This window comes from Oncorhynchus keta, chromosome 15 (genome assembly GCF_023373465.1).
Source record: "Oncorhynchus keta strain PuntledgeMale-10-30-2019 chromosome 15, Oket_V2, whole genome shotgun sequence".
In the NCBI taxonomy this organism is placed as follows: Eukaryota; Metazoa; Chordata; class Actinopteri; order Salmoniformes; family Salmonidae; genus Oncorhynchus; species Oncorhynchus keta.
Genome location: NC_068435.1, coordinates 25263315 through 25277858, shown reverse-complemented (window position 1 = coordinate 25277858; position 14544 = coordinate 25263315). Strand labels below are relative to the sequence as shown.

The following is a 14544-nucleotide window of genomic DNA, read 5'->3' as shown; positions in this document are numbered from 1 at the left end:
TGTGACACATCGACCGGAAGCTGTGACACAGGCCACTCAGCAAGGAATACGGTATACCGCCCAGGCCTTTGATGAGCCAGGTGTGTCTCGGGGTGATTACAGCCATCTATTGTATTTCATGAACTTGTCTAGACAATAGTGACCCATCCAATATATGTGGCTGGGGTGTGGTTATAGCATTTATTTCACATGACAAATCAATTTAGACGTGTGCCTGAGTAAGCATCATCTAATAATGATCAAACAGTTTTATCTCTACACTTTCTATTTGTAGTATTGCTACTATGCAAATATGCAAGTAACTACACTGCTCAAAAAAATAAAGGGAACACTAAAATAACACATCCTAGATCCCAATGAATGAAATATTCTTATTAAATACTTTTTTCTTTACATAGTTGCATGTGCTGACAACAAAATCACCCAAAAATTATCAATGGAAATCAAATTTATCAACCCATGGAGGTCTGGATTTGGAGTCTCACTCAAAATTAAAGTGGAAAACCACACTACAGGCTGATCCAACTTTGATGTAATGTCCTTAAAACAAGTCGAAATGAGGCTCAGTAGTGTGTGTGGCCTCCACGTGCCTGTATGACCTCCCTACAATGCCTGGGCATGATCCTGATGAGGTGGCGGATGTTCTCCTGAGTGATCTCCTCCCAGACCTGGACTAAAGCATCTGCCAACTCCTGGACAGTCTGTGGTGCAACATGGCGTTGGTGGATGGAGAGAGACATGATGTCACAGATGTGCTCAATTGGATTCCGGTCTGGGGAACGGGCGGTCCAGTCCATAGCATCAATGCCTTCCTCTTGCAGGAACTGCTGACACACTCCAGCCACATGAGGTCAAGCATTGTCTTGCATTAGGAGGAACCCAGGGCCAACCGCACCAGCATATGGTCTCACAAGGAGTCTGAGGATCTCATCTCGGTACCTAATGGCAGTCAGGCTACCTCTGGCGAGCACATGGAGGGCTGTGCGGCCCCTCAAAGAAATGCCACCCCATACCATGACTGACCCACCGCCAAACCGGTCATGTTGGAGGATGTTGCAGGCAGCAGAACGTTCTCCGCGGCGTCTCCAGACTCTGTCACGTCTGTCACATGTGCTCAGTGTGAACCTGCTTTCATCTGTGAAGAGTTTGCCAATCTTGGTGTTCAATCCAAACGTCCTGCATGGTGTTGGGCTGTAAGCACAACCCCCACCTGTGGACGTCGGGCCCTCATTACCACCCTCATGGAGTCTGTTTCTGACCGTTTGAGCAGACACATGCACATTTGTGGCCTGCTAGAGGTCATTTTGCAGGGCTCTGGCAGTGCTCCTCCTTGCACAAAGGCGGAGGTAGCGGTCCTGCTGCTGGGTTGTTGCCCTCATACGGCCTCCTCCACGTCTCCTGATGTACTGGGCTGTCTCCTGGTAGCGCCTCCATGCTCTGGACACTACGCTGACAGACACAGCAAACCTTCTTGCCACTGCTCGCTCGCATTGATGTGCCATCCTGGATGAGCTGCACTACCTGAGCCACTTGTGTGGGTTGTAGACTCCGTCTCATGCTACCACTAGAGTGAAAGCACCGCCAGCATTCAAAAGTGACCAAAACATCAGCCAGGAAGCATAGGAACTGAGAAGTGGTCTGTGGTCACCACCTGCAGAACCACTCCTTTATTGGGGGTGTATTGCTAATTGCCTATAATTTCCACCTGTTGTCTATTCCATTTGCACAACAGTATGTGAAATTTATCGTCAATCAGTGTTGCTTCCTAAGTGGACAGTTCGATTTCACAGAAGTGTGATTGACTTGGAGTTACATTGTGTTGTTAAAGTGTTCCCTTTATTTTTTTGAGCAGTGTATTTCACTGTATCATTTACACCTTCTGTATCCTGTGCATGTGTCACACACACAATTTTATTTTATATAGTGTCTTTACCAGAGATGCCCCTTGTTCAGGGGCAGAATGACAGATTTTTACCTTGTCAGCTCAGGGATTCAATTTTGTAACCTTTTGGTTACAAGTCCAACGCGCTAACCACTAGGCTACCTGCCGCCCCAGTGATTGCTGTTTAGCACATGGCCTCACGTGAATCCTTAAATAAATGGGTGGGGCTTAAGAAGAAATATCAGGCTGCAAAGAGAAGTACAAGATTGAACTTCACTCAACTTTCAAGCGTTTTCCCCCTTAGTTAACACTATCAACGGTTCCCTTTACTGTGGGAGTTGTGATCGAATCAAAGTAATAGTACCCATTTTCAATACAATATATGAAAAAAATGAACTATGCAATATTTAGTATTTAAACTAACTATGCATGAGATTTTGTTGCAGGCAGATAGCATCAGAGTAGGATTAGGTCTATACAGTGCCTTCGGAAAGTATTCAGACCCTTTGACTTTTTAAACATTTTGTTACGTTACATCCTTATTCTAAAATTGATTAAATCGTTTTTCCCCCTCATCAATCGACACACGATACCCCATAATGACAAAGCAAAAACAGTATTTTAGAAATGTTTGCTAATTTGTAAAGTAAAAAAAACATGAAATATTACATTTACATAAGTATTCAGACCCTTTACTCAGTACTTTGTTGAAGTACATTTGGCACTATTACAGCATTGAGTCTTCTTGGGTATGACTCTACAAGCTTGGCACACCTGTATTTGGGGAATTTCTCCCATTCATCTCTGCAGATCCTCTCAAGCTTTGTCATTTTAGATGGGGTGCCTTGCTGCACCGCTATTTTCAGGTCTCTCCAGAGATGTTTAATCGGGTCCATGTCCGGGCTCCACAGAGGAACTCTGGAGCTCTATCAAAGTGACCATCAGGTTCTTGGTCACCTCCCTGAACAGGGTCTTCTCCCCTGATTGCTCAGTTTGGCCGGGTGGCCAGCTCTAGGAAGAGTCTTGGTGGTTACAAACTTCTTCCACTTAAGGATGATGTGTCCTTGGGGACCTTCAATTGTGCAGAAATACTTTGGTACCCTTCCCCAGATCTGTCTTGACACAATCCTGTTTTGGAACTCTATGGATAATTCCTTCGACCTCATGACTTGTTTTTTTTTTTTCAAATCCTTTCCAAATCATGTCCAATCAATTGAATTTACCACAGATGGACTCCAATGAATTTTTAGAAATATCTCAAGGATGATCAATGGAAACAGGATGCACCTTAGCAAAATTTCGAGTCTCATAGCACAGGGTCTAAATTCTTATGTAGAAATATATTTTTGTTTATTATTTGTACAAAATGTGCAGAAATTCTTTACCTGTTTTGTCTTTGTCATTTGGGGTATTGTGTGTAGATTGCTAAGGATTGAAAAAATATATATATATTTTAGAAGTGTCTGAATACTTTCTGAAGGCACTGTATATCACGGTCACAAGGCATATGAACTAACAGGTTATAGAGCAAACACTGCAATTAACACAACACATAGGTTGTAATATGGCTTCCCTAGTGATTTTTATCCATGCACCACTAATGTATCAAAGCCAGAGTTACATTTGTTCATATCCTTTGCTCGTTAGTGAGTTATTAGCCCAGTTATATTACATTTGAAGTCAGCAATGGGGGAGTGATTGCTTCTTACAAGAACACAAAACGTGTACATTTCTAGACATCTGTGAAAAATGAGTCCGGTCTTAAAGGGGCAATGTTTTATTTTGTCTGATTCACTTCAATCAGTGTAGATGAAGGGGAGGAGACAGGTTAAAGAAGGATTCTTAAGTCTTGAGACAATTGAGACTTGGACTGTGTATGAGTGCCATTCAGGGGGTGAATGGGCCAGACAGGATTTAAGTGCCTTTGAATGGGGTATGATAGTAGGTGCCAGGCTCACCGGTTTGTGTCAAGAACTGTAACGCTACTGTTTTTTTCATGCTCAACAGTTTCCCGTGTGTACCAAGAATGGTCCACTACCCAAAGGACATCCAGTCAACTTGACACAACTGTGGGAAGCATTGGAGTCAACATGGACCAGCATCCCTGGGGAACGCTTTCATCAACTTGTAGAGTATGAGGCTGTTCTGAGGGCCAAAGGGGGTGCAACTCAATATTAGGAAGGTGTTTGTTCCTAATGTCTTGTACACTCAGTGTAATGTCTTGTACACTCATTAATCCTAACACACTGTGGGATGTCAGGTCAACCGACTCCCAACACATTGTGATGCTGAAGATGATAAAGAGAGAGTTTACCCAAGTTACAGAATGACACATCGATTTTGTTACCGTCTAAGCAGTCCCTGGCACGGGTCCCACATGCTAACTTTTAAGCAAAAGTTTATCAAAAGCTAACTGTTGGGGCTCCCGAATGGCGCAGCAGTCTAAGGCACTACATCTCCGTGCTAGAGGCGTCACTACAGACACCCACTAAAGACACCCTAATCCAGGCTGTATCACAACCGGCTGTGATTGGAAGTCCCATAGGGCAGCGCACAATTGGCCCAGCGTCGTCTGGGTTTGGCCGGTGTAGGCCGTCATTGTAAATAAGAATGTGTTCTTAACTGACTTGCCTAGTTAAATAAAGGTTCAATAAAAGTATAAAAAAAAGAAAATACATGCATTTGTGGTACAAATCCCATTCAAGTCATGGGACCGATATTAGCATTTTTTCGCGCATCATGTCCAAATCATCCGAAAGTATCAAAAATGTATTGAGAAGCTCAACAGTGTCCTACAGATGTTTTGAGCATGATGAGCATGGATTGCTGTTATACCTTGTCCATAGACTGCTTCTAGGGTCAGGAAACCAATATGTCAAAAGATATAGATCATCCTAAATATGTTCAAAGGGCATTGTGTCATTGTACTTTTTTAGAATAAATAGGCATAATAGTTTTGTAATGCCCATAATTGACTCCTGGAAGGGAGCCTTTTTTAAATGGTGTAATCATACCTAGTTACATTGTATTGTCATGTACAGTGCCTTCAGAAAGTATTTACTACTGCTGTGGCGGTCATGACATTTTGTCAGCTGGTTGTTGTCATGCAAAAGCCTGCTCATGGAAATGGACAGTTAATTAACTTAAACACATTTAGCATTTCCAGGACTCCATGCTTACAAGCCACTGATGCACACATTTGGAGCATCTATATTTAAAAAAGTAGAATAAATCAATTTTATATACTGTACACCATCACAATAAATCCATGATTTATTTTAGGGAGGTTTAAAGAAATATGATATGAAGAAAAGTTATTTCAGAAGGACAGAATATGAGTTGTCCTACTGTATGTTTTCTGGCTATGCGCCATGCCATAAGCTGTAGGCTTGTACATTTAGGAGATAAGATATGTGTAAGTCCCATGCCTTTATTTTTATATCATATGATTTTATAGTAAGAAGAATAGAATTGAACTCAACTGAATAAAATAGAAAGGATGTTTTTCCCATTCTGTAGCGAGTGCGCATATGAAGTGCATGAAAGTTGCACTTTCAGAGTGTTAAAGTGATCATTTGAAACAGGTCCTATATGCTAGATTCAGAGTTTTCTGTCAATTTTAGTTGTGAATGATACAAACATTAGAATGACTTAGAAGTGAAATCATATATGGACTGCACGATAGGCTATTGATTTGAAAAATGATTTGAAAAAAACTTCCTTGCCTCAGGCTGCACACGCTGTTTGCTCATCAAGTGATCATATTTTCAGCTATAAGACTATTCTCAATGTAATCCAAAGCGCAATCCAAAGCATCTCTCACTCACATGGCTCTCCGTTACTTGATTGGGTCATTCTCACAGGCTACAAGTCAGACACATCCAGGACGCAACTGCACGTGTCCGTATCCAATTCCAAGGTGCATATTGAAGATATTGGAAGAACTGTTGAAATGTACTTTTCGTCAGCCAATAAGATGAGTAGGCCTAACAAACAGCAAAACCACTAGCCTATGTCAATCTACTATCCCCCATAGTACAAAGTCGACCTATTCTGTGCGAGAAATAAATATTCCAAACATAGTCTGGGACTGTTGCGGGATACAATAGATCACAAATTAATACAACCACACGCAACAGAACAGAACATTTAGCTTAAAATGTTGATAAACTATTAGGTTATTTCTTCACATTGTAAACACATCAATGCGCACATGGTAGTAGTCTATAAGCGCAATTGTTCCATTAGCGGAAAACACCATTATCAAAAGAGACCGCAAATGCAATTATGCATGTCATGCTTTTATTATAAAGGTTCATTTTTATTGTCAACATTATCTTCCCCAAACTTGAAACTCACACACTCTTTATGTATGACAGTTAGGCTCTACACCCATTGTAATTAATGTGCTTTAGTTGTGACACAAACCTTATCAAACATATATGCCTATGGGATAGGCTACATGGACTGCAGGAAAAGGAGGACCGAGCACGCCCACATTCTCATCGACTGGGCTGTAGTGGAGCAGGTTGAGAGTTTCAAGTTCCTTGGCTTCCACATCACCAACAAACTAACATGGTCCAAGCACACCAAGACAGTCATGAAGAGGGCACAAAAAAACCTATTCCCCCTCAGTAGACTGAAAAGATTTGGCATCGATCCTCTGATCCTCAAAAGGTCCAAGAGGCTTCTAAACAGCTTCTACCCCCAAGCCATAAGACTCATGAACAGCTAATCAAATGGCTACCCCCCTTCTACGCTGCTGCTACTCTCCGTTATTATCTATGCATAGTCACTTGAATAATCCTCCAACATGTACATATAACCTCAATTAACTTGACACCGGTGCCCCCCGCACACTGACTCTGTACCGGTACCCCAAGTATTATTTACTGCTTCTCTTTAATTATTAGTTATTCTTATCTCCTACTTTTTATATATATTTTTTAAAACTTTTTTGTATATTTAATTTTTGGGGTATTTTCTTAACTGCATTGTCGGTTAAGGGCTCGTAAGTAAACATTTCACTGTAAGGTCTACATGTAACGATGTACACTGAGAGTCAGTGAACAGCGCACCGACATGACACAAACAGAAACAACGATGACTGGGGAAGAAACTAAAGTGACATATAAAGGGCAGGTAATGAAGGAGGTGATGGAGTTCAGGTGAGTGTCATTATGAGCATAACGCTGGTGACAGGTGTGCTCCATAACGAGCAGCCTGGTGTCCTAGAGGCCGGAGAGGGAGCACATGTGACAATACCCCCTCCCAGATGCGCGGACGCCGACCAAGATGACGACCCCAGGGATCAGGAGCGGACCGGTCACCTCTGCTAAGGCGTAGAAACCTGACGAAACTGGCTGAAGCGTGAGAGCCTGATGAGCCGGCTGAGACCTCCCTGGTTGCCTCGGTCGAGGCATGGGAACCTGTTCACCCGCTGATGCATGGGAGCTTGTCGAACCCGCTAATGCATGGGAGCCTGTCGAAACCCACTGAGGCATGGGATCTTGTCGAACCCGCTGAGGCATGGGAGCTTGTCGAACCCGCTGAGGCATGGGAGCTTGTCGAACCCGCTGAGGAATGGGAGCTTGTCGAACCCGCTGAGGCATGGGAGCTTGTCGAACCCGCTGAGGCATGGGAGCCTGTCGATCCCGCTGAGGAATGGGAGCTTGTCGAACCCGCTGAGGCATGGGAGCTTGTCGAACCCGCTGAGGCATGGGAGCTTGTCGAACTCGCTCAGGCATGGGAGCTTGTCGAACCCGCTGAGGCATGGGAGCCTGTCGATCCCGCTGAGGTATTGAAACCCGTCGGGCCCGTTGAGGCAGGGAACCCAACAAACCGTCTGAGGCCTCCCAGGTAGCTCCGGTTCGGACACCCAGACCTGACATCACATCCAACACCAAAACAAAACAACACTCTCTGATGCTTCTATTTGGTGAGTCGTCATTCTGCGACGATGTACGCTGATTGTCGGAAAGCAAGTTCAGGGAGTGAATACGTTTAATAAATAAATGAACAGCGCACCAACATGACACAGAAACAGAAACAACGATGACTGGGGAAGAAACCAAAGGGAGTGACATATAAAGGGCAGGTAATCAAGGATGTGATGGAGTCCAGGTGTGCGCCATAACGAGCAGCCTGGTGACCTAGAGGCCGGAGAGGGACACACGTGACACTACACCTGTTGTATTTGGTGCATGTGACAAATACAACTTGATTTGACATGGGGTGTGTGACTGATTCGAAAAAGTTGCTAAAAACAGCTTAGTTTCTTATGCTGGGCATAATTCACAAGTGATCATTTATAATTCACAAGTGATAGGCTGATATTGTCACCCATCAGACTATTCTTCATTTAGTCTTGTCTTTACATATACTAAATAATATATGTGTGATATTTGTTTTTAAATGGACCATTATCATGCACCTGTATCGAAACAGGGGCAGTGGAAAAAATACATATCATCTATGCACTTAAATAGCAAGTGGAGGATGCTTTTCCCCATGGTTCATTTTCATACCAGCCAGGCAGGCTATACTCGTGTTGTAAATATAAGCAATGTGCATATTATTAGGAATGTTGAGTGATACATATCATAGGCCTAGCCTATAGAAAGGTGATGGGATCCTCGTCTTTTTATTAGCGGTTTTCTCCCACGATTGCATAGCCTATAGAAATGTTGCGCAACATGAGCTCATGGGCTCTCAGGAAGTGTTTGATTAGATTTTCAAAACACATTTGCATTAAAGTCAGAGTGATTAGAGGGACAATAGAGTGTTGAGTACCAGGTAGTTAGCAAGTTTGGTAATTTAAATAGCAGCAGCATCAGAGCTTGGAGAAGTCTAATTACTGTGACTAAACGGTCATGTGGAATTTGACTGCCTTCATGACTCGTGATCACTGGTGTGGCGGTAATACGGTCACTGCAACAGCATGCTTAAACTCTAATATGCATATGGGTGTTTTGACTTCATCATCACCACATTGTCCATTTCATTGTGTTAGGCTTTGAAACAACAACCACAATGAACATGTTTTCCACTCAGTTTCAACCTGTTTTAGAACTTTTTTCTTCAAATTGACCAATCACAGTGAGGTGAGTTTTAAAAGTATGATAAGGCCTACTGTTTTGATGATAAGTGTTTGATGTGATTTTCTATTGTATTTGCCTTGATGTCAGAGTGGTTAGAGGGACAATAGAGCCCTGAGTACCAGGCCATTAGCACCTGATGGTTGTTAGCAAATTGGGTACTACCAACTCATGTCCAGTGTATTAAGAGGAGATTACTGTGACTCGGTCAAGTGAAATTTTACTGCGGTCATGACTCATGACTGTCAGTGTGGCGGTAACATTTTGGCAACACTGCAACAGTCCTAATATCCACACCCCATTTTTTCTCCATATTTAGTTTTGTTACAGCCTGAATTTAAAATGTATTAACAATTTAGTTTGTCAATTAAAAAAAGAATTAATACAAAATTGAAAGTGGAAATGTTTTAAGTCAAGTATTCAACCACTTTGTTACGGCAAGCCTCAATAGGTTCAGGAGAAAAATGTGCTTCACAAATTGCATAATAAGTTATAAATTAGGCCGTGGATGGTGTAACAATAAAGTCACTAAAAAGATACAGGCATCCTTCCTGACTCAGTTGCCAGAGAGTGCTGCTCATGTATTTCACCTTGAGGCCAGTGGTGATTTTAAAACAATTACAGAATTTAATGGTTGTGATATGAGAACTGAAGATGGATCAACAACATTGTAGTTCTTCCACAATACTAACCTTAATGACAGAATAAAAAGAAGGAAGCCTGTACAGAATAAAACATATTACAAAACATGCATCCTGTTTGCAACAAGGCACTTAAGTATACAAAGCGTTATGTTTGGGGCAAATCCAACACATCACTGAGTACCACTTTTCATATTTTCAAGCATGGTGGTTGCTGCATCATGTTATGGGTATGCTTGTCATTGGCAAGGACTAGCGAGTTGTTTAGGATAAAAATCAATGGAATACAGCTATAAGCACAGGCAAAATCCTGCTTTCCAACAGACACAAATTCACCTTTGAGCAGGACAATAACCTCAATCAAAAGGCCAAATCGACACTGGAGTTGCTTACCAAGACAATATTGAATGTTCATGAGTGGCCAAGTTACAATTTTGACTTAAATCGACTTGAAAATCTATTGGCAGATTTCAAAATGGCTGTGTAACAATGATAAACAATCAACTTGACAGAGCTTGAAGAATTTAAAAAATATTATAATTTTTTAAATAAATAATGTAAAAAATATTTTAAATAGGATTTTATGAAGAATAATATTGTACAATCCAGGTGTTGGAAGCTCTTAGAGACTTACCCCAAAAGACTCAGCTGTAATCACCACCAAAGGTAGAAAATAAGAATATGTTCTTAACTGACTTGCCTGGTTAAATAAAGGTAAAAAAAAAAAAAAAATTGACTTATCAATTAAATTATGTAATATGTTTTCACCATGTCATTATGGGGTATTGTGTGTAGAGAAAATATATTTAATCGATTTTGAATTCAGGTTGTAACACAACAAAATGTGGAATAAATCAAAGTGTATGAATACTTTCTGAAGGCACTTGTATGTATGATATTAATTATTGTTGTGTAATTCAATTTAAATATGGTGAATTTTAGCTTTAGTGAATGTTAATGAATTTTCCTATGGAATTAATTAGCTTATAGGATAAACAGCATCTTCCCCTGTGTAACGGTTTTCTGTATGTGAAGGAGAGTCAGACCAAAAAGCGGCGTGGCTATTGCGATCCATGTTTAATGAAACAAAGTAAACACGAATCAAATACAAAAACGTAACACGAAAACCGAAACAGCCTAATACTGGTGCAAAGTAACACAGAGACAGTAACAAGGACAATCACCCACAAAACCCAACACCAAACAGGCTACCTAAATATGGTTCCCAATCAGAGACAATGACGAACACCTGCCTCTGATTGAGAACCATATCAGGCCAAACATAGAACTAGACAAACTAGACATGTAACATAGAATGCCCACTCAGATCACACCCTGACCAACCAAAACATGGAAACATACAAAGCAAACTATGGTCAGGGTGTGACCCCTGATACAGAGAGTAATTGATTTCTATGTGCTCCAAATGTAAAGTATTTGACTTGAACAATTTTACCATTGTCACATAATTTTATAAAATAGAACAATGCAGACATCAAATTTGAATTCAATTTATACTGGGAAGGAATTAAACACTGTTGGCTTCCCATGTTCTTGGGTTCATTTCGATTACTGCTCTCTGCACTTGTTGTGCAATGTGCAGTCAATGACAAGTCTGAGCTTTTTCTCTAACAGTCGACTAATCTGTTTATACACTAGCACATTGTTTCAGCGATTAGTTTTCAGGAAAATTTCAATCTAGTTTCTCTCCAATCTGTGGCATATATCAGCATCCTCACCACTGGTGCCTTTGGTCAGCTAAAGACAACTGTCTTCAAACATTAGAAAGGGAGGGAGTTTTTTCCCAGTGATGAAATTTATGCTTGAAATTGGGAAAGGAACTAAAAGTGTTGCCTCCACCCCCCTCCTTGTCACATGTCCCTTTCACAGGAAAGAAAAGTTCCTGGATCAGTGGAGAATTAATACAAAGGAGAGACGCCACTTCAGCTACGGTTCGGAGACAAGGGAATCGTGAGAGCAACGGGGCGACGTCGCACGCCAGCCGCTGTTACTGAAACATACCGGTGTCCAGAAGAAGACGAGCAGCAGCACGGACATAGACTACATCCTCACAGAAGAGAAAGAGGTCCCTCTGCTTGAAAGCGCTCCTGACTGAAGCATGGCGGAAAAGCAGTTTCCGGGGATTCTGGTGAGTTTAAGTTTATGTTTATTGTATTTCTATTTAGTCTTTCCCCCTCCCTCCCATACTCATCTCCTCACACACCCCGTCATAGACTGAGGGGAGTAGGTCGCCACACAAGTGTCTGGTGGGCAGACAAGAGGAGTTTTGTTTAGGACTGGTAAAATAACTTGTGGAGGCTTCTCTTCTTTAAGGGTGGCAAATCACACTTTTGAGCTACAGTATTGTTTTGTCAATGATGAGGAATAGCAGTGTGCAGCTGTTGCCCAGCAATTGAACATTAGTTGACCTTATGCTGTTGATCATGTATCCCTTTGTTACTTGGTCACTGGTCTAGCCCTATAGACCAAGGATCAGCTAACTGGATGACAACTGGAAAGACCTATAGTCTATCTAACAAAATGTAGGCTAATGAAATAAAAACATGTCTACTGTTTTTGTTGCTTTGTTAATTATTTAAAAAAATGTAATGTAGTTAGAACTCTAGCTAGTTGTAGAAACTTTAGCAAAATGATTTAATGTGGAGTTCTCATGAGATATTATCAGTTATCAAGGTCAGTAGTGAAGTAAAGTTTGTGTTATTTCCCAAGTTTTCTGTTCATTTCTCTCTGTAGCCCTATTGCCACTTAAAATTTGTAGTCCACATTTTTTGGGGGGTACTTAATTTTCCCTGAAATATAGTTATTCTAATGTAATGTTTTTGGGTTATAGTGCCACATTTATAATGTTTGTGGGAGATAATCCAATGTTTACTTAAAGACTATAAATTACATCCAGTTAAAATATATAATTATTTTATTAACTGAAAAATAAATCATCTTTCATACCAAAAATAAAATGTTTTTGCATATCAACCAAACATCTGGTTAGTGACTTGAAAGGTCCTTTAGATAATAGACAGTATGTACTTGGGTTAAAGTAATTAAATAGCACATTCATTTGAATGAAATGTTTTTGTTTTGTGTAAAGAATTATCCTTTTGGTTTAGCCTATCATTTGAAGACATAGAATAGGCCTATTTATCAAGTCGACAAGGTGTTACCTGTACTTGATCAATGGGATTCTCCAAGATTCTTGCTTGAATTTAGCCAAACGTTTCTAAGTGTCCTGTCTATTGTTTTATGTATTTTGTATGTGTTTAATGTTTGTATAACTTGTATGAAACTGGTTTTGACTATCCCTAATATTTCATTCCATGCCTTTATCCCTTTCGATTTTGACTACTGAGAACACTGGGGAACACTGGGGATAGTGGCTAGCAGCCACCCCTGGCCACAGTATTAGTACTGAAGTAACTGGAGCTTGGGTGGCTTTACCCAACCGGACCCATGTGTCTGTCAAGCAGGTATACTGCAGGCTGATTGTTTGACTTGGCCGAGGTGGCTTTCGCAGCAGCCACTTCTGTAATTGTTTGAACAGTGTGTCCCTGGCTGAGGTCCACAGAGGAACTCTCCACTGAACTCAAATACAGCTTCTCACTACTTTAAAACTGCCTTAACTGTAATAAATTACACATCTTGCTAGGCTAAGTTAAATTATTCATTCATTTAATTGTAGAGGTTATGATGTAATTTTCCAGAGAACTAGCGTAACTTGATAAATCTTACATAAAATACATACCTAGGAAAAAAATGTACTGGCTCTTGCAGGTTGTTCCAAGGTTATACAGTTGTAAGACAATTTGACATACAGTTAGCTTATAGAATAAGCAAATAAAGATCGCAAGTAGTCACATAAATTATTTGTATTGTATTTTATAAGTGAGTCCTACTAGTCCCAGTCATCAAACCACTCTGTAAATATTTTTAGGCCAAGGCCTCAATAACAACATCACATGTTCTTCACAACAACATTTTCAAATTTCACACTGCTGTTAGTAAAACAGAGAAATGGACAGAGAGAGATAGTAAAACTTCTCTTATCTGGACAGGAAAAAAGCATACGAGTAAGGTCAAACCTTGAGGTTTAAACGTGAAGTCAAAAGTAGAAAGAGTCAAAATCCCTCACAAAAAAAAAAATCCCTCCAAAAATCCCTCCCCTCTTGTGATTGGTTCCCCCCTGCTCCGGTCCCCATGGCCGAGTCTGTTGTCTTCCACTGACAGACAGTGATGCTAGTCATTCCACAGGACCGAGCCCTTCTCCCGCCATCAATAACTGCCACGGCTCCCCTACATACAGTGTATTATATTACATACAGTAGAATTGCCTCCATCTTTAGATTTTATGACATGATGTATTACTGATTTATTTATAATGTTTTGTTCTTGTACATAATAGAGGTCGACCGATTATGATTTTTCACAGCCGATACCGATTATTGGAGGACCAAAAAAGCCAATACTGATTAATCGGACATTTTTTTTTTTTGTAATAATGACAATTACAACAATACTGAATGAACACTTATTTTAACTTAATATAATACATCAATAAAATAAATTTAGCCTCAAATAAATAATGAAACATGTTCAATTTGGTTTAAATAATGCAAAAACAAAGTGTTGGAGAAGAAAGTAAAAGTGCAATATGTGCCATGTAAGAAAGCTAACGTTTAAGTTCCTTGCTCAGAACATGAGAACATATGAAAGCTGGTGGTTCCTTTTAACATGAGTCTTCAATATTCCCAGGTAAGATGTTTTAGGTTGTAGTTATTATAGGAATTATAGGACTATTTCTCTCTATACCATTTGTATTTCATATACCTTTGACTATTGGGTGTTCTTATAGGCACTTTAGTATTGCCAGTGTAACAGTATAGCTTCGGTCTCTCTCCTCGCTCCTCCC

At 40.6% G+C, this 14544-nt stretch overlaps 1 protein-coding gene across 4 annotated transcripts in view; it reads left to right on the top strand.

The window, feature by feature from the left end:
• The window catches only part of LOC118395207 (sodium- and chloride-dependent glycine transporter 1-like), a 96760-nt gene that overhangs the window by 24368 nt on the left and 57848 nt on the right, over window positions 1–14544 (top strand). For 3 of the 4 annotated variants that reach the window (XM_052463752.1, XM_052463749.1, XM_052463751.1), the window contains exons 2-3: window positions 3890–4064; window positions 11511–11769. In XM_052463752.1, coding sequence (XP_052319712.1) covers window positions 11740–11769 — 30 coding nt within the window. In that variant the 5' untranslated portion in view covers window positions 3890–4064; window positions 11511–11739. The remainder of the gene's footprint in view (window positions 1–3889; window positions 4065–11510; window positions 11770–14544) is intronic. The other variant, XM_052463750.1, reaches the window with a different exon arrangement.